This window comes from Hyalella azteca, unplaced genomic scaffold, assembly GCF_000764305.2.
Source record: "Hyalella azteca isolate HAZT.00-mixed unplaced genomic scaffold, Hazt_2.0.2 contig9045, whole genome shotgun sequence".
NCBI classification, from domain to species: domain Eukaryota; kingdom Metazoa; phylum Arthropoda; class Malacostraca; order Amphipoda; family Hyalellidae; genus Hyalella; species Hyalella azteca.
This window is the reverse complement of record NW_025939125.1, coordinates 121,815-143,766: the sequence shown is the minus strand read 5'-3', so window position 1 is coordinate 143,766 and position 21,952 is coordinate 121,815. Positions and strand designations below refer to the sequence as shown.

Below are 21,952 nucleotides of genomic sequence, written 5' to 3'. Positions count from 1 at the left end.
TAATATTATTAATTTTCCGATGATATTGATATTACCGTGCATCATTTGCACACACCATAATGAAGGACCGGTGCATATGTTGTAATAATAATATTAATACGTTTCTAATGATAATATTGATACTACTGGCACTATTTGCACACAGACCATAATGAAGGACCGGTGGATGAACATCGGTTACGAGGACGACGAGCTGAAGCCTCACATTGAGCCCGAGATGGACTTCGCTGAGCCCAAGAGATTCGAGATACTCATGGAGATGGGCTACTCTAGAGCAGATATTGAAGATAGCCTCAAGAATCACAAGTTTGATGACATCTACGCCACTTATCTACTCCTGGGACGGAGATCTACTGACGTGAGTCTATGGACATCTTGTATAAGTAGATATACTGACGTCAGTCCACGTAGATTTTGTATAAGGAGATACACCGAAATGAGCCTGCATAGCCTCGTTAAACTTTAGTTAGCCTCATTAATGTGCCTCGTTCAACACTCATTAACATAACATATCCCCACAGTTGGACAGCGAATCATCACGCTCTGGCTCGTCGTTATCATTACGCAACAACACCCCCCGTGTGGGGGGCGTGAGCAGCGGGGTGGGGGTGAGCAGTGGGGGTGACAGCGGACACCCCCCATCATCCCAGCTGTCGCAGTCCCCCTCACACCGCGGGGTGCACCGCTCTGTCTCCGCCACCAACGCTAAGCCCACCAGCAGGAGGCTGTCTGCCGGTAATTCTTTACTGGGCAATTCTTGTATAGTGGGTAATTGTTTACTGGGTAATTATTTAGTGGGTAATTCTTATATAGCGGGGTATTGTTTACTGTGTAATTATTTAGTGCGTAATTCTTATAGAGCTGGTAATTATTTACTGGATAATTATTTAGTATGTAATTCTAGATCGGGTAATTGTTTACTGGGTAATTCTAATAGAGTGGGTAATTGTTTACTGGGTAGTTCTAATATTGTGGGTGATTGTTTAGTGGGTAATTCTTTATAGTGGGTAATTGTTTACTGGGTAATTCTTTATGGCGGGTAATTGTTTACTGGGTAATTCTTATATAGCGGGTAATTCTCATATAGTGGGTAATTGTTTGCTGGGTACTTCTTTACTGGGTAATTCGTTATAGTGGGTAATTGTTTACTGGGTAATTCTTTTATAGCTGGTAATTGTTTACTGGGTAATTCTTTTATAGCTGGTAATTGTTTACTGGGTAATTCTTTTATAGCTGGTAATTGTTTACTGGGTAATTCTTGTATAGCAGGTAATTGTTTACTGGATAATTCTTATATAGCGGGTAATTATTTACTGGGTAATTCTTATATTGCAGGTAATTGTATTAAATTTTGCTATTCGGCAGCCAAACATCATTGCTCACTTCCTCTCTTAGCTGCCTGTTCCTTTCGCATGTTCCAGCTACATCATTTTAGCCTCATTTCATTTTTTCCTTTCCCCTTAGACATTTCATATTTTCTCAGGTTCTCCTTAAAATTTCTATGTCTTTACTGGCGGATACGTGCTCTTATTTCACTCTTCTTTTCATTTTTTATTCATTATTTTCATTTCCTTCTTCATTTATTTTCATTTCCCTCGTCATTTTTCACTTCCCTCTTCCTTTTTTATCTTCCTCTTAATTTTTTTAAATTTCTCTCCCCTTTTTTCCTTTCCCTTTTCGTTTTCTTTTTTGACATCTTCCTTCTTCTATTGTCATCTTCTTTTTTCATGTCTCCCTTCCATTGACCCGCTCGTAACTGACCGTATGGTTGCAGGTGGTGCCCCGACCACCACCACACCAGCGACCAACAACAGCCACAATCACAGCAGCAACAGCACGACCCCCGCCACCACCACGGCACCCAGCACCACCACGTCCACCACTAACAACACCACCACCACCGGCAACCATTTCCGACGCCAGAACACCGTCGACACCGCCACCATCAAAGAAAATACCGCTCGGTTGCAACAGCAGGGAACCACAACAACCTCGTCCCAGAGAGGTAGCGCTACCAACGCTACCGTAACTACCACTACTACCACGGGGGGCGGTGGTACCCCTGCAGGGGGGGCACAAGATGGCGGGGGGGCCCATAGCCCCGTGGGGAGCGTGGGGTCTAAAGGGGGTGAGTGGAGTGTAGGGGGAGGAGGAGAAGCTGCTTGCACTGTTCTATCTTTTTCTCGTTTGAGGTTCAAAAAGATTATTTTCCTTCGTGTTTTGTGGTCCAGGTTAATTTTTATGGAGTTGTTATTCTTTTTTCTCTCGTTCAGTCTTACTTGTTTTCTTTTTCTGAAGAATATCGTACAGTTCAAACTTTTTTTGTATTCTTCTAGTACGGTTGTCCAGTCTCTTATTATAATTTTCTAATATATCCTGAAGACTATTCCTAAAAACACCAGTTTTCCTTATCCAGTAATAACCTAGTAGTGGGTGTAGGTTCCGACCGTAAAATATTTACGAACATCTCTGAACTCTTGCTCGAATTCATTCGAATTTTGAGTCGCGTCTGTCTGGAAAATTTCTTGTCTTCATTGCTAATTTCTATCTCTTTTATCAAATCTTCATCTATGTTAGCCTCCCTTACCTACTCCTATCCTCCGCAACCTATGAACTAATCCTTCTCTCGGAGTCTTTTTTATATTTTTTATGTTCTTATTCCTCAACCACTCTTATTCTTACTCATTAGAGAATCGCAACTTCTCACTGATATTAATGTTTAATTTCATCGAAATTATTTCATACTTCATTTCCATGCCAAGTTTTCCTCCTCTGATGTTTTTGTCTCCGTTGTATTGGTGCCTTCTTTTTCTAGTTCATTATTCATTCTGACAAACGTTTTTTTGTCACCTAAGTTATCGTTCGCATTTTTAATTTTTTTCATCACTTAATACCATTCAGTGCCTCAGTAGATATCAGGATTAGGGATTCCTTTCTCATATTTTTTTCGATATCCTTTAAAAAATTAACTATTTTCAAAGTACCTATGAAAAATCGGCATAAATAAATTTATTTTTCAAAATGGATTTTTCTCCGTTGCCTTATTTTTCCTTAACTAGACTAACGTAAAAGTTTTCGTTCGAAGCAATTCATGTTTTCACTTATCACGTAGATATTACTGCCTGATTATCTCGGTTGTCTTTGTTCCTTTTCTAATACTACTTCCATCCTATTTATTTTATCCTATATTCCTCCACCCCTGCCCTCCCTCCCCACCCCCGCCCTCCCGACATCTTGTGCGTGTCAAAAATTTATAATTATACCATGATTATATAATTTCCGTACATAATTTTCTAATTGATGCATTTTGGCGCATAATTATTCAGTTCAGTATTTTATTTGTTATTATTTACAGGTAACCAGTAACGTTACAATGATCGATATTTACCAGTTAGCAGTAACGTTAAAATGATCAATGTTTACACATCAAATGTGGAAACAATCCAGTATTTCGTGTGGCTAATATCCAGTGCTCTTTGTATTATTCATTTAGTATGAGTGCAACAGAGTTATTTTCAAAATGAAAACATAATTCGTATTTCCATGAACAAAGCTTATGTATTAATATTGCAGCTATTTACCATCTTTTGTTGTTGGGGCTAGAAATTTTAACTGCAAGGTAAGTATTAATTATATTTACTAGATATTTTTTAATAGATATCTGATTTGTATATCAGTATTCCGTATTTAGATATAAATATAACATTACAGAATCATCAAGCTTCTCGCCATATTTTTTTTTCTTGTAATGTCTAACATGACATTATTGTGTGAATGAGTTAGATTATTTTGATTTTTTCCGATGAATATTGTCATTTGAAAACGGCGGAATATCGAGAAAATAACAACAAGAAGAAGAAATAAACAATTCTTCTCGATAGAAAAATTAAGGAGAACTTACCTCCATTTCAATCTTAGAGGTGTCAATTAATAATTTCTACTTGGATGCAGGTATTGCTGGTAATAAGACGAAAATTATTATATTAGAGCGTAACATATCCGGGAATTATCGTGACCTACACAAGACTAATTCGATGTCCCGACGTTTATTAAAAGTATTAAGGTATTATATACGTAAATTAGAGTTAAGAGATATTACGGCGTTACAGGCACAGTGAGCATTATTAGCGTATTATTAATTTATTGAAATTCTTGACGTATTATTTCTTTATTTAAATTATTAACGTATTAATTTATTAAAATTTATTCAATTAATTTATTTAAATAATACCTTATTAATTTATTGAAAATAGTAAGGTATTATTCATATAAATTCTAGTTAAGAGATATGGACGTTACAGGCGTGGTGAGTGGTGCTGTGAGCCCCGGCATGAGCAGCAAGACGCGCAGCAGCAGCGGCGCCACAATTACTTAAATTATTAAAATATATGTAAATAATTTACTTGAATTACTAAGGTATTATTCACGTAAATTAGAGTTAAGATATGACTGTGTTACAGGCGTGGTGAGCGGTGCTGTAAGCCCCGGCATGAGCAGCAAGACGCGCAGCAGCAGCGGCGCGACGACGCAACAAAAAAGCAACACCATCGCCAGCCGCACCATCAGCGCTGCTACTGGTCGTCGGTCTACTTATTCTCATGATCCTAAGTCTTCATCTACTGAGAAGACCAACGTCCCTGACTCTACCAGGTGGGCTAGCACTGAGAAGGGTCTATATTTTATATTAACAACCTTTTATAGTCAGTCGTACAATGTTTTGTTTACGTTACAATGTTTCGTCTACGTTGCAATGTTTGGTTCACATTACAATGTTTGGTTAACATTACAATGTTTTGTTTACATTACAATGTTTCGTTTACATTACAGTGTTTTGTTTACGTTGCAATGTTTGGTTAAAGTTACAATGTTTCGTTTACGTTGCAATGTTTACTTCACATTACAATATTTTGTTTACGTTACAATGTTTAGTTTACGTTACAATATTTTGTTTACATTACAATCTTTAGTTTAAATTATAACGTTTCCTTTACGTTACAATGTTTCGTTCCAATTTTTCTTTTCAAGGTGGAATAAATACATGGTTTTGGTATTTCTGTTTCCACCTTGAGATGTCAGTCGTTCTTAGTTTTGTTTTAAGAAGGGTCTAAATTGCTTTTATATCCGTAGTTTTGAAAAGAGTATGAATTACGTTTGTTACATTCTATGTTATTAGTCAAAGCTACTATTCGTCTACATACGGTTGCCAGATGTTGGGCTAGCAATAATAATGTATTTCCCAACATTTCTTCAAATGTGTTTGCTGCCACGCTCACATCAGATGTTTTTTCGTTGGTGACATGCCAGTCCACGAATGATGGTGATTGCCCTTCATTGCTAGTGATCTTATTTATTGTTATGTCACGCGGTCACTAGTTCTGTCATTGTTTAAGTAATAAGATTTATTCCGTAATTCAGCAATATTTTTCTTTTTAATTCATTGTGATTGGACGGAAAACTGAGAGTTCGTTTAATATACTCGATCAACCCTTTCGTTCGTTCTATTCTTTCTATTAGAGAAAATCTTTCTGTAAAATTACATAACCCTTTGAGAGGTTATTTTCTCTCAATCTTGCAAAGATTGAGCCAACGTGTAATTAGAGGTTCGAATTCTCTTTGTGACTTAATAATGGGTGACTTAATTTTATGCTATTTTAATTATATATTTGCTTCTTGTGGTGCTATTGTGATTTCCAGTGCAGTCGTGACACTAATTTGTTTTTGATGATCTCTCATTATAACTTTTATTAGTGATGTTCATTATATATTTATTGGAGCAATGTTACCAGCGCTAACCTGGCGCTGGTTTTATGCCTCTAGTCTCCTCTTATTGGCATTGTTTACAGTTGTATTATTGCCCTCTACATATTATTTTAATTTTGCTCATATTTATTCAGTCAGAAGAAGGGATGTATTTCCTTTCTTGTGACTGCAATGTAAGAAATGCAACAGGAATTGCAGTGGCAATTTCTATTACTTTGCTATTACATTAGCCAAGCTACAAGGATTTGCTTTACTGGCGTTTTATTTCATTTTACAATTGATGCTCATGAGAATTTTTTTACTGCTACCCACCAGACAAATGACGTTGAAACAACGTTTGATTGACGTTAATTTCGCGTTAAAACGTTCGATCAACGTTTATTTAACGGCACCCTGGTGGGTATCTACATAAGGGCTTGCACTATCTGTACATAAATCTATTTCAGTTCATAAATTGAGCCTTCTACATGGATGGAAATTTATAAAAGTAATTTTAAAATTTAAATAGACTTCCATGTTTCCAGTCGCAATCCAATCAAATATGAAGTCCTTGTAGCAACGCCCTGCCAGCTCCACTCCTAATATCTGTGATGCTCGTAATTAGATCATTTCATTGCTTCAATAACAAATTAATCAAGATTTATAAAAAAGGAAATGTCATACTTTGATGCTCCTGCTAACCTTTTGAAAGCAGCGCAACGCCAACCCCTGTCTGTTAATTATATATCATCCTTAATGTCAAACTCCCTTTTTGAGCCTTCCTTGCTACGTATTTTTCTTCCATATCCTCGTTTTCTTCGTACGAGGTTTCGTATTGTTTTTCCTTAGTCTTTATCGTCACTTCTGGTCGCGTGATCGATTTCTTTTTCACGTCATATTTAATTAGTTAATCTTTGTTGGTCATTCGGTCAGGTTCGGTGCGTATTGCTAACGTGTTGTGCGTTGTTTTGTTGATTCTTCGTCGGTAATGATGGAATATGGGAAGAATGATGTCATATCATTGGTGAAATGATGCTCTATTATCTCAAAAAATGGAGTATTGGATGGAAATTTGGCATAATTATCATTTGAAAATTGTTTTCGATCTCTAAGCATTGATGCTCCTCTTTCAATGGAAGTTGTCTACAAAGGGTATTTAATTTTGTTAGTTTCTAATTTGGTAAAACACCAACAATTTATGTCTTGAAATCGTTATTTCTCTCCTTTTTGTTTTTTGATTATAATGAAGGTTAGCGTTATTGCTGACCGTTCAATACAGAATTTTCGCTGGATTTCATTGCAGGAAATCTCCGGAAGTAGAAGCTATTGAATTGTCATAGACTCGTGTCCAATGTATCGTTGTTTGTATTATAAAGTATATATGAAACTTCGTGTGTGACTCTCAACAAGAATAACTTGACTTGAACATTGTCGTGCTTCCTTCGCGTCACATTTTATATCTCATTTTATTATATCATTTTATTTATTTGTATTTTAAATCGTTCATGATTGTTATCCACAATAATTTCTTTAATTTAAGGCAAAGAGGTCATTAATATTCTTCATTGGAGCTAATTTTTCTTTATGAATGACATTTCACATATTGGGATTGTCGTGGGGCGTAGTTCTTTCCCCGTGTAGTGTGGGGTGGCCGCTGTTCCCCGTGTAGTGTGGGGTGGTCGCTGTCCCCCCGTGTAGTGTGGGGTGGTCGCTGTCCCCCGTGTAGTGCTGTTCCCCGTGTTCCCCCCCCCCCTTCACCCCGCCCCCTACTCCCCTCTCTAACCCGGCGCCGGTATGCAGGGGGGCGGGGAGTGATGCCCCCGATCCTCTCCCTCACTCCAACATGATGCTCCTAGAGTGAGTATTGCTCTTTCTCACTCTCTTTAATTACTTCCTCTCTCTCTCTCTCTATCGCTTCTCTTCTCTCGCTCTCTTTTTATTTCGCTGTTTCGCACACTCGCTTAACTTATCCGCACTTGTCACTATCGCCGTACGCATGCGTGTCGTCTGATGTTTTAAACATGTTTGCTCGTTAAAATGATGTTGCTAAACTCATTAAACTGTAGTGAGCTTTAAAATAGTGAAGAGCCGACTAATTAACCTCTGAAATATATTCACGTTGTAATTTATCAAGGGAATGACGTAGATTCGACTTGCATTACGTTTTCGTGCGCTTAATACGATTATGCGTATAAACCCAATTTGTACCAAAGAAACTACGAATTATGCATGTCTTGTTAACCAAATCGAATCCGTTCTTTTTAATTATTGTATTAAATTTGATTAGATTTCGAAACGAACGCTCTGAAGGTTCAGCAGTGATGTTGACATTCCTTCTTGGGTACAAATTATTTCATGGCTAGAAAATAAAGGATATGTAGGCCATATTCTCAAAACGAACATATCAGAGTTGAACGAACCTAGTAGAGATTCGCTATCGTAATTAAAAATCCTTCGTAATCGTAATAATAATCATAATTAATCCTCCTAGTTTGTCGTCGAGTTTAACTTTAAGAGAAAAGAGGAGCTTTCACTTCGCATTTAGCATCCCAGAGTTTTGTTTGTTAAACAAGGCGAATATTCAACTTTAACGAACGAATAACTAACTTCAACGGCATTGTATATAACCATATAGACAACTTAGAAGAATAATTAACTTGAACAAATGATTAATGGCAGATACATTGTTCTAGTTAATAATAATGATTTCCTTCAGCGAATAATTAACTGGCATTATGAGTACCGCCCCATACACTTGTCACAAAATCAATTTGTGTTCCGTAGTCAATAAAAATTGAAAACCCGTGAAGATTCCACAAAAATTCACCATGTTTTATTTGTAGAACACGTTACGAAGTTATAAAAAAACCGTCATAGCGTCCGTTTGATTCATTATTGTGATACTGCTTGGCTTGAAGAAGTAAATCTTCTTACTTTAACTTTCTAAAGCTGGTTATAGTTTAGCTATATGAAACTATTTAGTTTAAAGAGATGACGCTTTTTGTGTCCCTGCTTTCACTGTCGTACCTCTACCGCCTCACTTATTTTACTTAGTTTCACTTTCGATGTTTATTTAGCCCTGCCATCGGCTTCTAATTCTTATGTATCCTATTCTACTCAATTATTTATCCCGCCATGCCTATCTCTTTCTTCTTTCTTATCTTCGTGTCGTTATTTCGGTTTGAACTTTCATCGTTTCATCTCTTATCTTGAAAGCTTACACAATGTTCGACCGGTTCTTATTATCTACCTATCTCGTCTCTAAATAACGTCTTTATTTCATTCCTTTTCATGTCCAATAATTTGTTCTCTCATTTCCCAGTTCGTTGTATTTACTCCCACTCAGAGAAATCAATGAGACGTTTGTCCAAATATCAATGCACTTGTCGCCGCTTGTATGTCCCTGACCCAGTTTGATCCTACCAAAGGGCATATTAGCGCTACGTCCGCTCTCTGCTTGTACTATGTGTATGAATGTGTGTTTCTGTTTGGACAATATGACCCATGCACACTTCTGAGTGCAGGCTTATGTTGCAGCGAGGTATTACCGGGTATTTGTAATTGTTGGGTATACGTGTTTTTTTTAACCCGTAATGATTTCTGATTACGTTTTTCTATCGTTACCACAGATGATCAATAATTTGCTGGTCATCATACAAAGAATAAATGCATATAAACTTCGATTTTGTTTGCTCGTTGTTGTTTGCTTGAATATTCAATGTATTTCGAGCCGCAGCAAACATTCATTCCACTGCATTGCTGTTGATTTATGTTTGGAATAATAATCGTGTATTGAAATAATGTCTTACTTTTCAAAGAAAGGATCTTGTTATAGACTTGATATCGTTGTCATTGATTGTAACAATTTGTTACCGTATACTTAGGAAGGATCTTGCTCTGCTGTTGTCTAATTATGATACTTCATAAAGGAAGGATAATGTTCGGTTCTTGAATGAATTGTTTGGTTCTCTTTCGGTTACAAAACTTGTTTGCTTTGATGTCGTGTGTTTTTTCGTTGCTTCATGAGATTTGAGTTGTATTTCCCTTAATTAATATTTCATGTACTCTAAAAACTTCCAAGAATCATCGCTACATTTTTCCTTTGTGATGTCTTCTTTACTTTGTAAAGCCTTTCAATATTTTATCCGAATTTCTAGGTGCGCAGGGGCTCCAAAGTTCCCGGGTTGTGCATTTCTTTTTAGTGCTTCAAAGTACAATCTCGTCTGTTCTCTTGCATATAATATTTTCATCTGTTCCTTTCCTACCGTATTCTGCACCACCAGTCCCTCTTCTCAATATCTTTTGATATCCCGGTGATAGTTTTCATCATTGTGTCTCTACTGAATCTTTCACAAAATCTCAAAACCAATTATTTCCAAAGCAATTTTTCGTTGCCAGTTATTCTGATACCTAGCCACATCCTATTGTTATTATAATTTACACCTTTATTACATTTCCACTAATTTCCACCTAGGGGCGCTATATGCTCTCTCAGTCCCAGTTTAGTAGGATTGTCCCAGCAATCTTTGGCAATACCTCCACCATATCCACCCCCATGCAGCCATTCCAACTAAATGGAATCCTAGCAATTCCCAGTATATCGGCACCTCCCAGTATATCCATTACTACCGAAGGCTCGTTATTCCTCTAACACTCGTTTGCTGACAAATATCTGGCTAATGTGCGATCGGCGACACATTTTTTAGTTTTTAATTAAAGATCTATGATGATATAGCGAAATAATGATCTAACTGAGATCAAATTTGGAAAAAAAATATTGAAAATATCATGCCGCGTCTGACTTAATTGTGTATGTCTTCAGTTTATTAATGGGACGACGTACCCAACACTCAGAAAAATGAGCGAGATATAGTCAATATAGCGATGCATTTTTTGCTCTTGTGTGGGTCAGGCTGACCCAGTTTGACCCAACAAAAGGGCGTATCAATGCTACGTTCGCTCTCTGCTCTTGGGTGTGGGTAAACACTGTCATCATTTATATATAATAAGTGAAAAATACATTAGATATTTTGGGGAAGAAAGGCTGAGAGGAGCTGGTGGGGGCTTAAGAACCCCTCAAAATTTGGGCTTGAAAACCCCGACTTTCTCGAGGCATGGGGGCTTGAAAACCCAACTTTTTAACCTATTGTAACCTGTTGTTGTTTTTCCTTCCCTCCCTTACGCTGCTTTCCCGCCGCCACCACCACCCCTCCCATCGTAAGGCCTCTTCGCATCTTGTTCTTGACTGCTATACTTCTAATCTTGCTATTCTTTCTCTTCATTACTCATCATCTATGTATTACTCATTTCTACCTTCTCTTGATCATCTTTTTGCTCCTCTTACAACAATGTTTCTTCTTCGTTACTGTATTTATCATTCCGGATTTCATTTTACAATACATTTTGTACATTACATTCAAAACAAATGCATCGACTTTTCATGGCTCATTCATCAATTCATTCTAAACACTTGATTCATATATCTTGCATATTATACTGAATAAAATGTATTCACAATTTTTACATTAACTACATCCACTGCTGCATATACAACTCTACTTTCATTACCTCTTTTACTTCCCTTGTTCTTCTCATTGCTCATTCATTGTTCTCTGCCTCTATTCTCTCACGTTCACTTCTCTCGCTTCATTGCCTTGGTTCATTCTTTTGGCTCCTGTATCCCCATGCATTTCTTCCTTCCTCCCACGCTTTCCCCAACCACATCCCCCTCATCTCCTCCTCTATTCCCCTCTCCAACCACATCACCCCGGATCCCCCACATCTCCCTCATATCAATCCCACTCCATGTTCCCCTCTCTTCTCCATATCCATTACCCTCACTCCCCCCATGTCCCCAATTATCATCTATCCTCCCTCTTCTCCTCCCCTCATCTTCCCCTCATTTCCCCTTTGTCCCCCTCACCACCGCAATAAGTAGTCGTGCCCCCCCGGCCCCCCGTCCCCTCAGCGGGGGACCGTTCGTTGGTCCCCCGCCGTCACGCGGGCACGTTAAGTCCGCTTCCGTGTCGGCGGGTACGGGCCCGGGTCCTGACCGGAGCAAGGACCCCGACCCTTGCATGGACCCTAAGGGTCCCCACCCCACCACGGGCCAGAACCCTGACCCGCTTAACCCCCCTGGGGATGGTGGTGGCGGTGGTGATGGTGGTGGTGCCATAAATGCGGGGTATGTTCCGGTATCATTCCTCTCAATCATCGGTCATTCATTCTCATCAAACTTATTACTCTCAGGGATATGAGTGAGCTTTTGTCTAAATAGCGATGCACTTTTGGAATGTTTGGTTTGTTGCTCGTTTCTTTGACCTTAATTTCTTCTCTATTTTTCTCGGCTCGCTTATCTATATACCTTTGATTTCTTGCAATTAACTTTCTTCAAATCGGCTTTTCAACCTGAACCCTTTAATTTTTTAATTCAGTTTTCTAACTTTCACATTTGAGGCTCTATTTTCCTAGTTTTGATATCTTACTGCTATAAAAAAATCCCCGACATTTCCTGTTCATCTTTCAAACCTCTTTCTCTACCATGTTCCATGTTTCTGCTGTCGTTCAATTCCTTTATAATTATTACGTCTGGTCTTCTCAATGATAGTTATCTAATACCATATCTCCGAACGCCCACTCTGCGCTGTTGGCGGGTTTCCTACGAATTTTAGAGATGTTTTATATTAATTTCATTATCATTTCCAAACGTTTTCTTGTTTTCTCATTGGTACTCCAGTTCTCTCCGTTTGCTTTAATATGAAATTCATTCGTTTTAATGATGTTTCCTATCGATTTATGTTGCAGCTCTCATGAAATTCTATTCACATGCTATATTTTCTCTTGCCCAATATTTCCCCTTATTATACATTGTATTTTCTGGTCCCATCATTGCTGCTTGCCAAAAATATGCACTGTTCTACTACTTTTTTGCACAAGTGACTTTAAAGTTTTCAGCTCTTGAATTTGATATAGAAACGATATTTGATGTCCATTTGTGCACGATTGTCCAATCGAACTGAATTGAGCAACGGCGTTTTTACCTCTTGACTGATCCTTAGCATTTTTTGTTATTTGTTTGCTTCTAAGTTTGGTTCTCGCAACTAGGGTTTGATTCTGACAATGATAGTTTTTTTATTTCATATTCGTCTAAAATCTAAATGCATTCATCTTATTATTTTTCTATTGTATATAAATTTAAATAATCATTCGCTGCAGAATAATTCTTATTTTTATATCTTCCTTTGTCTCATTTCCCATGTTGGCATCCATCTCGAGTGATGAAAAACGTGTTCTTGCGTGGGTTGTAAAATGTTTTCTTGAAAGGCTTAAAAAATGTGTTCTTGCAAGGGCTGAAAAATGGGTTTTTGGGAGGGTCAATAATGTGTTCCTGTAAGCCGTAAGGGTTGAAAAATGTGTTCTTGCGTGGGTTAAAGAATGTGTTTTTCCACATGCACGCAAATGTGTTGTTGCGTTATTGCTGTATTCATCAAGCGATGAATTGTGTGATTGTTTTTACGCTCGAATGTAATGTGTTGTCCAAGAAACTTGTTCATGGCTTGAACATGTATTTGTTGGAAAAATCTGTCAGCAGTCTTGTAAATTAAATATAATCTCTGGTGTTCACTAAATGAGATGGAATTGTCTTGCCATTTTTTAGCACTGAAATTTTTTTGGCGTGGAAGTTTAAAAATGATTTTGGTTCTTTTCTTGAGCTATTTTAAAGGAATTAATTTTCGTGAATTTAATCGAAAACGTTTCTGTGTTTTAAATTTACATTTTAAAAGTAACTAAGAGAAAAATTGTGTATTATGGGTTGTTGATTGTCTTGTTGTTCAGCTTGTTTGGTCGCGCCTGGGATTGTATTTCTCTATCTTGTGTATATGATTTAATTTTACTCTAAATTGAGAGATAAACGTAAAAGTGAACATATTCCTATTGAGGAAAACCTGATTCAATTCAATTTTTTGTTCCTGTTTTGTTTTCTTTTGCTCATTGTCCTTGCTTCCTATTGCTGTTCATATAATTCTTTGCATTTTAACTGAATTTTAACTGACGGAATTTGCTTCTAGCTTCGAAATGTGTAAGCATGTTAAATGTAGTTCGATAGTATAGAATAATTAGGAGAATATGTCCTAAAAGCAATTCACTCTTTGCCATTGTGTGTGTCATAATGACCCATTTTGTCCAGAAGGGCTCATTAGTGCCACGTGCAGAAAGTGTCGCACTTGGTGGACAATACGAACCGTTCATTTTTCTCAGTGTTAACGACTATCTACATGCATGGATACTTGAGTCATTCGAAACACTTTTCCAAGATGCCGTTAGTTTGTTTATTGTAGGTGTATTATTGTTAAGAACTCGGAGAAATAAGTGAAACGCTGTCCAAATAGCGATGCTTTTTTTGCCTTTGTGTGGGTCATCCTGACCCAGTTTGGCCGTGTTTTGCTACGTCCAGTTTGGCCGTGTTTGTCTTCTCGTGCTGTGCTGGCAAAGTATGTCGCTATTTGGACAATATGACCCATTCACTTTTATTGAGTGTATATTTGTGTGCACCAGTGTTGTAAAAGAGGAATAGTGCAATTAAATTAATTATTCTGTAACATGCAAAGAGTCTTGTAACTATTACTAGTACTAGTAACTAGTATTACTAATACATCACTAGCACTAACTTGCTAGTACTAGTGATGATTGTATTCGTATTTATTTATCTATATACAAACCCAATGTGTATTACGCATTAACTGTTCAAGAGAACATTATTAGATTAATATTAACGCATTTATCTGGTTTAAGTCGACAGGTCCAGCGCTGCTGGCCGATGATGAAGTATTGATGATTTTTTTTTTTTTTGTGTTTATGAAATGTTTTGTTGAAAGATATATTCATTTAAAATAAAGCTTTTGACATTGATTTGACTGAAGTTAGATTCTGGATCTGCTACTGAATACGGTGCCTTACGGTGTACACTGAGAGAAATGAGGAGACTTTGTCCAAGCAAAGATTCACTGTTTGCCCTTACGTGGGTCATCCTGACCCTGTTTGGCTCAGCATAAGAGTGTATCAGTGCATAAAGCGTGTCACTTTATATAAAATACGACCCGTTCATTTTTCTCAGTGTATATTGCACCCAACTTGCACTGTTAGGTGTGCAGTGTGCAATTATGCTTATTTTTTGGCTTCTCTTCTTATTTCTCATAAACGTTTATATTTTCTTAGTAGTGAATTCTTTTTTTGAAAGCTCTGAAAATGTCACGTGTAATATTATTCTTGGTGCTATTTTCTTGCGTCCAAGTTACTTGGTCGCAATAAATACCTATCGGTATTTGCACACCTGGGGCTCTAAAATTAATATATATTTTGTATCTGATGCGAGAAACGAAAACTTTTTATTTATATAAAAAATCTCATTATTATTCATTAATCATTATTTTAAAAACTATTTTCATACCTAAATAATTTTTAAAATAAGAATCAATAATAATAAAATTAATCTTAATTGTAGAGCCTGGTGTTGAAATATTGATTATTAATGCGACCACATAACCTCGATGTGGGAAAGTTACACAAAAATAATAATAATACACGTGAAATTTTCCGAGCTTTCAAAAAAGATTTCATAACTAAGAAAAAACAACGTTTTATGAAAAAAAGAAGATATGATATCCTTCTGCGGATGTCATGTTGAACACAAAGAATGTTTTTTCTTGACCCTTCCTGCTCGGTTTGCTTGCTTTTTAAAAATCGGTTAAGCTTATTCGAGGTTGCTAATTAATAGGGATCTAACGAAATCTTTCGGTTATAATATTCGTATTAATTAATATTCTTCTTATAGGTGATATATTCCGTTGTTTATGTCTGTATACCCACCCTGTTTAATTTGATTATAATTTCACTTGAAAATTACTAATCAATTATAGTAACTTTTTGTTATCATGTCGGCTACTATTATAATATCGCTGTTACGGAGCATTGAGTTTGCTCTTCTATCTCTCATGTTCGATGTGCTTATTTTACAATATAAATAAATATTACTTGCTTCCAGAAAATAAATCTTGCGCTACTGGTTGCTTATAATCAATTAGTTGTGTCTCGAATTATTTCTCCGGTTCCCAGTTTAATGGACGTTTGGTGTTGGTTATTATTTATTGGTCTTATTTTATTTTGACTGAAGGGATCTCGGCGAGAATGTTTTTATTTTTTTATCATTTCTTATGCTGTTGATTTACGAGTGAATCCGACAGGCCGGTCTATGAGTGATGCCTTATGTTGCACTATTTTCTGTGTATTTTAATGTTCAATTTGGAAGCCCATTAAGTAATACCTCAATTATGAGGTATTATACACTAATTAACACCTCTACTATGTGGTATTGCTCAGTAAATTTTTCATTTTGAAATATTGTTCACTAAGTAATACCTCGGCTATTAAGTATATCATTTGAGCTATGCTATGAGGTATTACTTAGTTATAATAATAATAGTATAATAGGTAAGATATTAAAGTGCCTTAAATTTTTCATAGAGAAATCATTAGCCTTACTTCCTTTTCAATTATAAGCCTCTTAGTCAGGATATTAAAGTGCCATAAATTGTTCGTGGGGATTTATAAGCCCCTTAGTGAGCATTAAAACTCGAATAATTATTCATGAGGAATTATAAACCTCTTAGTGAGGTCAAAACTCTTAACGCAATACTAACTCTTGGATCGCGTTTCAGCGGCGGCAGCAGCGGCAGCAGCACGAAAGCCTCCCCCGGGGGGCTACTGTCATCACCCAATGCTCCCCCCAACAACCGGCAGTCCTCCACTCCCACAGCCTCACCCTTCCCCCGCAACTTTTCGACCAGGTCCACCTTCCATGGGGGACAAACGCGTCGCCCCAACAACAACAACCCCGCGTATGGGGGAGGCATGGGTGCTCCTCTCACCTCTCAGGACACCTCGGTGCTGCCTGCTTCTGGAGCCATCAGAACCTCCTTCTTCTCCAAGATCTCCTCCAAGTTCTCCAAGCGGTAAGCGCATTTTGGTGTCCCTATTAATTCTTTTATTTGTTTATAAAGTGAAAGTTTCAGTCCTCTAAGTTCTTTGATGTCCGGTTTTTCTCCTTTTTTAATTTAATTTAAAAAAGTGGAAGTTTCAGTCCTCTAAGTTCTTTGATGTCCGTTTTTCTTCTTTTTCATTTAATTTAAAAAGTGAAAGTTTCAGTCCTCTAAGTTCTTTGATGTCCGTTTTTCTCCTTTTTTAATTTAATTCAAAAAGTGAAAGTTTCAGTCCTCAAGCAGGGAGAATTTTGCATACGTTTGTCTTCTTTAGATCATTTAAAATTAGAAATTTTTAGCCAAAAAAAATTTTCTACGTTTTTCAAGCGGTGGGAGGCCAATATGCCCATGTGTTTGTGTTCTCTTGGTCTTTTCGCAGTTGTAAGTTTTAGCCATAAATATAGAAAGTTTTGTATGTATAATGCGTTTGGTAACGTGTGTCATTTGTGCGGCTGGAAGACAGTCTTTGTCGTTTTTTTTTATGTCAGTCGACTTGGTTTTAATTGCATTTCGCCAAATTTCCTTAATTCTTAGCTGAAATCATCCATATATGTCGTCTAATTTGTCCTTCTTTACTTCTTCCATTTTGTGAAGTGTTGGCTTAGAAAATCTTCGTCTATAGGTATATCTGTTTTGTCTATTTCTAAATTGGTCCTAATTGAACAACTACGAATTTGTGCGCAGTATTAAATTTGTAAGAAATTTTGGTATATCATTTCTGATGCCATTACTTCTCTTTCAATTCGCTGTCAAAAGTCGCGCTAACCTTACGCCTGAATTTTTATTACTATTTTAGTGGAATAGTTTATCAGAAATTGAACGTTTCTACTAAGATTTGCTAGATCGTTATATCTCTGCTCCTGCAGCAATAATTGGATCTCTGGTAGATCGCTTTATTTATTGGTTGTTTTCTTTGTTTAGCTTATTCATCTGATTCAGTCTTCGGACCCAATTATCTGTCTAACGTTTTTGGCAAACACTTCTCAACTTCGACAAAAAAAACCTGGTTATTTTTTTTTATCTTTCTAAGGCCTTTATCAAATTCATCTCACAGGAGCAATACAGGCTGCATATTTATTTTGTCCGCGTAGGCACAAAGGGAAGAAAGTTTTGAAGATATCTCCGTTCATTCTTGATAGCCTAACGATGTTGACTAATATTTATAATTGTAGTGATGTCAGTTTTGATTAAGCCATGTTGACTTATCGCCGAATCTTAACCACCGATTTTGCCGATTTCGACTAGAATTTTCACAACGAGTTGCGTGTTTCTAATCCAAATTCTATTTACTCTGCAATCTTGGTTATCCTAACCACTCGGTCACGCCGAGTTGTAGATCACTGGGGTGAAGGTAGCGTTTTTGTCGCGGTACATTCTGGTAATAATACCTTCAGACGACTCTAGCTTCAAGTCATTTATTTTTTTCTGGTGTTTGATCTTCCGCAAATGTGTGACTTTGCATTTAATATGTTATGGTGTTTGCATTCATCACTTCGTCTGATACACTCAAATAAGAATGCTGCTTAGCACTGAATCACTTCACGTGCACAATCAACACTCTGATAATGGCTGCTAAAGTACACGCTAAAGCTTGTATTCTTTCTTCTCGGTTCATTTTGTTATTCATTCGGTGAATGATATGAATTATTCTGTTGATTTATTTGAATAATCGATGCGTTGTGTTCGCAGCATAAGCTGCTTTATGTTTTGATGAATCTCAATTGATCAAGATATTGAACTAACTGCTTTTATAACCAAAAATGAACTAATTAGCCTAATCTGAACTTTTCACGCTAGCTCCAATCTTCTTATTTAGGTGATCACAATCCAATGATAATCATAACATAATGATGATCATAACATTATTATTGTTGTCGACAATTACTGAATCAGAATCGATTACTGAATGAAATTCAAGGTTAGAAGTTGTAGAATTTTTCAGCCAATATTTGTTTGCATTATATTAATCAGTGTTGTGTTCTTAAGAGATAGTAACGATTGAACGTTGCATGGAAATCCGTATCCATATAGCTTCAATTTTTTATGATATTCATGCGTTAACCTAATTCAATTTTCTCAAACTTTTTCCAACGAATGGTGTCGTCTCAAATCCATCATTGCATTCATTAAATGCCTTTCCTTTTCTATTACAACGAACATCTTTTCCCCCTAAGTAATTTTGTAATCATATTCATTATAACTTTATTTACACCCGAGATCCATTCCCAAGTTTGGATATTTAACCTCCACTTTATTTTTTGATCATTCTACAGAATTTTTATTTCTATCCTCTCCGTGATTTTTATTCACTCCTTATCTCCGTTTTTAACGAATTTCCGAAAAGAGAATCCTAATTTTTTCAACGAAGTTCCTATTTTCGGAATTTTCTCCAATTTCTTATGTTTTTTTCCTGGATGTTCGAGTTCCCATCACTGCTTTTCCGCGTGTGCATTCCACAGTCTGCAGACGAGCTGTCTGCAGTTTAATTGATTAATTAATTATAATTTTAATAATATTATTTTGTACCCACAGCATGATTACCATTTTTTGACCTGTTGCTTGTATTCTTCATTTTCAGTCAGTTGGAAGCCACTCCCAGGCAGCCTCCTAGGTACGTTTGTTTAAATATTAAAACTAATAGCACAAAATTTTGAACTTAGTGCTGTTGCTATTACTACTACCACTACCACTACATCTGCCTGCTACTACCACTTCTACATCTACCAGCAGCTGCAGCTTTAGATGATTGTAGCGGCCTGGTCGTATGCTTGTTTGTTTACTTACTTTCTGGAGTTGACTTACCGCTATAGCCACACTCGGATAAATGAGTGATACTTTGTCCAAATTGTGATGCACTTTTTACATCATCACTCCTGACCGAATTTGGCCGAGCACGAGGGCGTATCAGTGTTACGTCTTCTCTACGCTCGTACTGAAGGTAGTAAAGTGTGTCACTGTTTGAGCAATGAACCAATCATTTCGCTGCGTGTAGGATTATCAGAGTTGAATTTTCGATGTTGATTAATATAACCTAGAATCGGTGGTAATTAGCTCAATCTAAGACTTACTGTGTTCTAGTATTCACTATGATCGTGTGTTGAAGTTTGTGTGTGTGCATGTTTGTAGAAAAAGGCAAGTGCATTCCTATTCCTTATTAATAATTCGGTTGCGCGTGGGGCTAAACAATTGTTAACGTAACAATTCAGGCTTCGTTGAACAATCGTGACTGTTAAGAGCAAGAATAATCAGTAATCGTTCAGTATAGGCCTCGGGCGCCAAAGGTTTTGATCAGAATTTTTTTTAATGAAATGCAACATTTATTTGGCGTTTTGTACAAGATTGGAAAACGCGTGAACCGTAACATTGTTTATTGTGAAGTGCAGCTGAAAGGCGGTAAATGAAACCCGTAATACTGGTCAGAGATTACAGGCTTATAATTTATAGCCTGAGGATTTAATTAGACTTACACGTTTTCACTCACTCCCTCACTATCGTGTATTTGACTTCTTGTTGCATATGCTTTCAGGAGTTGACTGAACAAAACAAAATTACAACTAAAACTCAAAACTATTGTGTTCATGAAAAATATCCGTTGATCGAATTTTTCTCTGGACTTTTTTCGGCATTCTCCACTTTTCGCGGTTGGCAAACTAACACTATTTTAGTACTGTATAAAATAGCTTTTCTGGAATTGGCTCATACTCTTCAAAAATTTATTTTAAGTTTCCATCTCCTCATCATCCCCTTACTATTTCCTTCGTTGAATCTTCTTCGTTTTTGTTGATAACTAAATACGTTCCTCCCCGTCGAGCTTTGAAGGAGACTAACATGGATCATAATAAATACTGGACTATAATACTTCACTACTGACGCATTCGATGTACGCATTCTTTTTGGTCTTGCTTATTTATGTTACGTCGTCAATTCACCGGAAAAACGTTGTAGAAATAACTTCATTGATATTTGCCTGTCGGAAGTAAGAAAAACATAGTCTGCTTTACTTTCGAAGTAGAATATAAAGTCAGTAGGTATATATATACACCAACTATATAAGTATATATATATATATATATAGTTATCTTGGTATCTTCGTTACCTAGATTCGTGTCTTCTGCATAATCAAATGAACGCAGTTCTCTTGTGGCTATAATATCAGATTTTAAACACCTGCATTTGCAGTAATCCACGTTTAAGACTTGTTAAATTCCTAGAGCGTTAATCACCTGTGAACATCACACAATCAATTTGAAGCATCTGAATAAATTCTTTGTTTAGGTAGAACGCTCCTCTCGTGAGCTCGTAACGTAGAAAATATGCCCATTTTATACTGCAGAGCTTCAGCGCACTTGTACATGTGAAGCACATAAAACAGACGCGTGTTTTGTTCAATTCATTGATGAAATCATTCAATATTTTATGGCTTTTACGCTCTTAACATAACTGCTTTCAATTACCGGCAGTAGTGGTGAATTCTTATTAAGAATTTTTATTGTAATTTCTTCGATGGTCGGTCTAATTTCAATAGAAGCTTGATACGATAATTACGTGCGGTAAGTAAACATAACTTTGATTTCTAAAATTTTTTAATAATTTAAGTTTTCTCTGACGAAAGTTTGCATCTGAAGTATCTAAAATTTGCATAATTTTTAATAATCACCGGGAAAAATTCCCATTTAAATTTATTCAAAATTCAATTATTTCTAAGTACTCTTAATTCGTTGGAAAAACTCGCGCTCCCTGTACGTGGACGAAATCGATGTCTCTTCTTACGTCTGTTTACCGTGTGTTTGGGACAAGGATGGCCTATGAAAGTAAGTACGTTATCTGTTGCTACCCACCTATAGCATCTAACGTTGAAATAACGTTGATTCAACGTTATTACAACGTCATTTGTTTAGAGGTTATATGATTGATTCCCCTGTAAATGTTTCCCTGCATACTAACGTGGTTGTTTTGCATATTTTGTTGTAGTGCGTCGGTGGCGCGCCCAGGAGGCGGTGAGGAGCAAATCAAACCACGGTCGCTTCGCTTCACTTGGAGCATGAAAACTACCTCCTCTCGGGACCCTAACGACATTATGGCTGAAATACGCAAGGTACAACACACTTCCAAAGCCATGCATTCTCTAACACAACACCAAACTCAACACGTAGACGAAAAACAAACTCAGTACACAC

At 36.8% G+C, this 21,952-nt stretch overlaps 1 protein-coding gene across 4 annotated transcripts in view; it reads left to right on the top strand.

Annotated features, from left to right (window-relative positions):
- LOC108680285 (serine/threonine-protein kinase MARK2) overlaps positions 1–21,952 on the top strand; it is an 83,570-nt gene that overhangs the window by 41,529 nt on the left and 20,089 nt on the right. For 3 of the 4 annotated variants that reach the window (XM_018169084.2, XM_018169082.2, XM_018169083.2), the window contains 7 exons: positions 146–358; positions 522–735; positions 1,775–2,005; positions 4,461–4,650; positions 16,455–16,748; positions 19,354–19,386; positions 21,747–21,870. In XM_018169084.2, coding sequence (XP_018024573.1) covers positions 146–358; positions 522–735; positions 1,775–2,005; positions 4,461–4,650; positions 16,455–16,748; positions 19,354–19,386; positions 21,747–21,870 — 1,299 coding nt within the window. The remainder of the gene's footprint in view (positions 1–145; positions 359–521; positions 736–1,774; positions 2,006–4,460; positions 4,651–16,454; positions 16,749–19,353; positions 19,387–21,746; positions 21,871–21,952) is intronic. The other variant, XM_018169085.2, reaches the window with a different exon arrangement.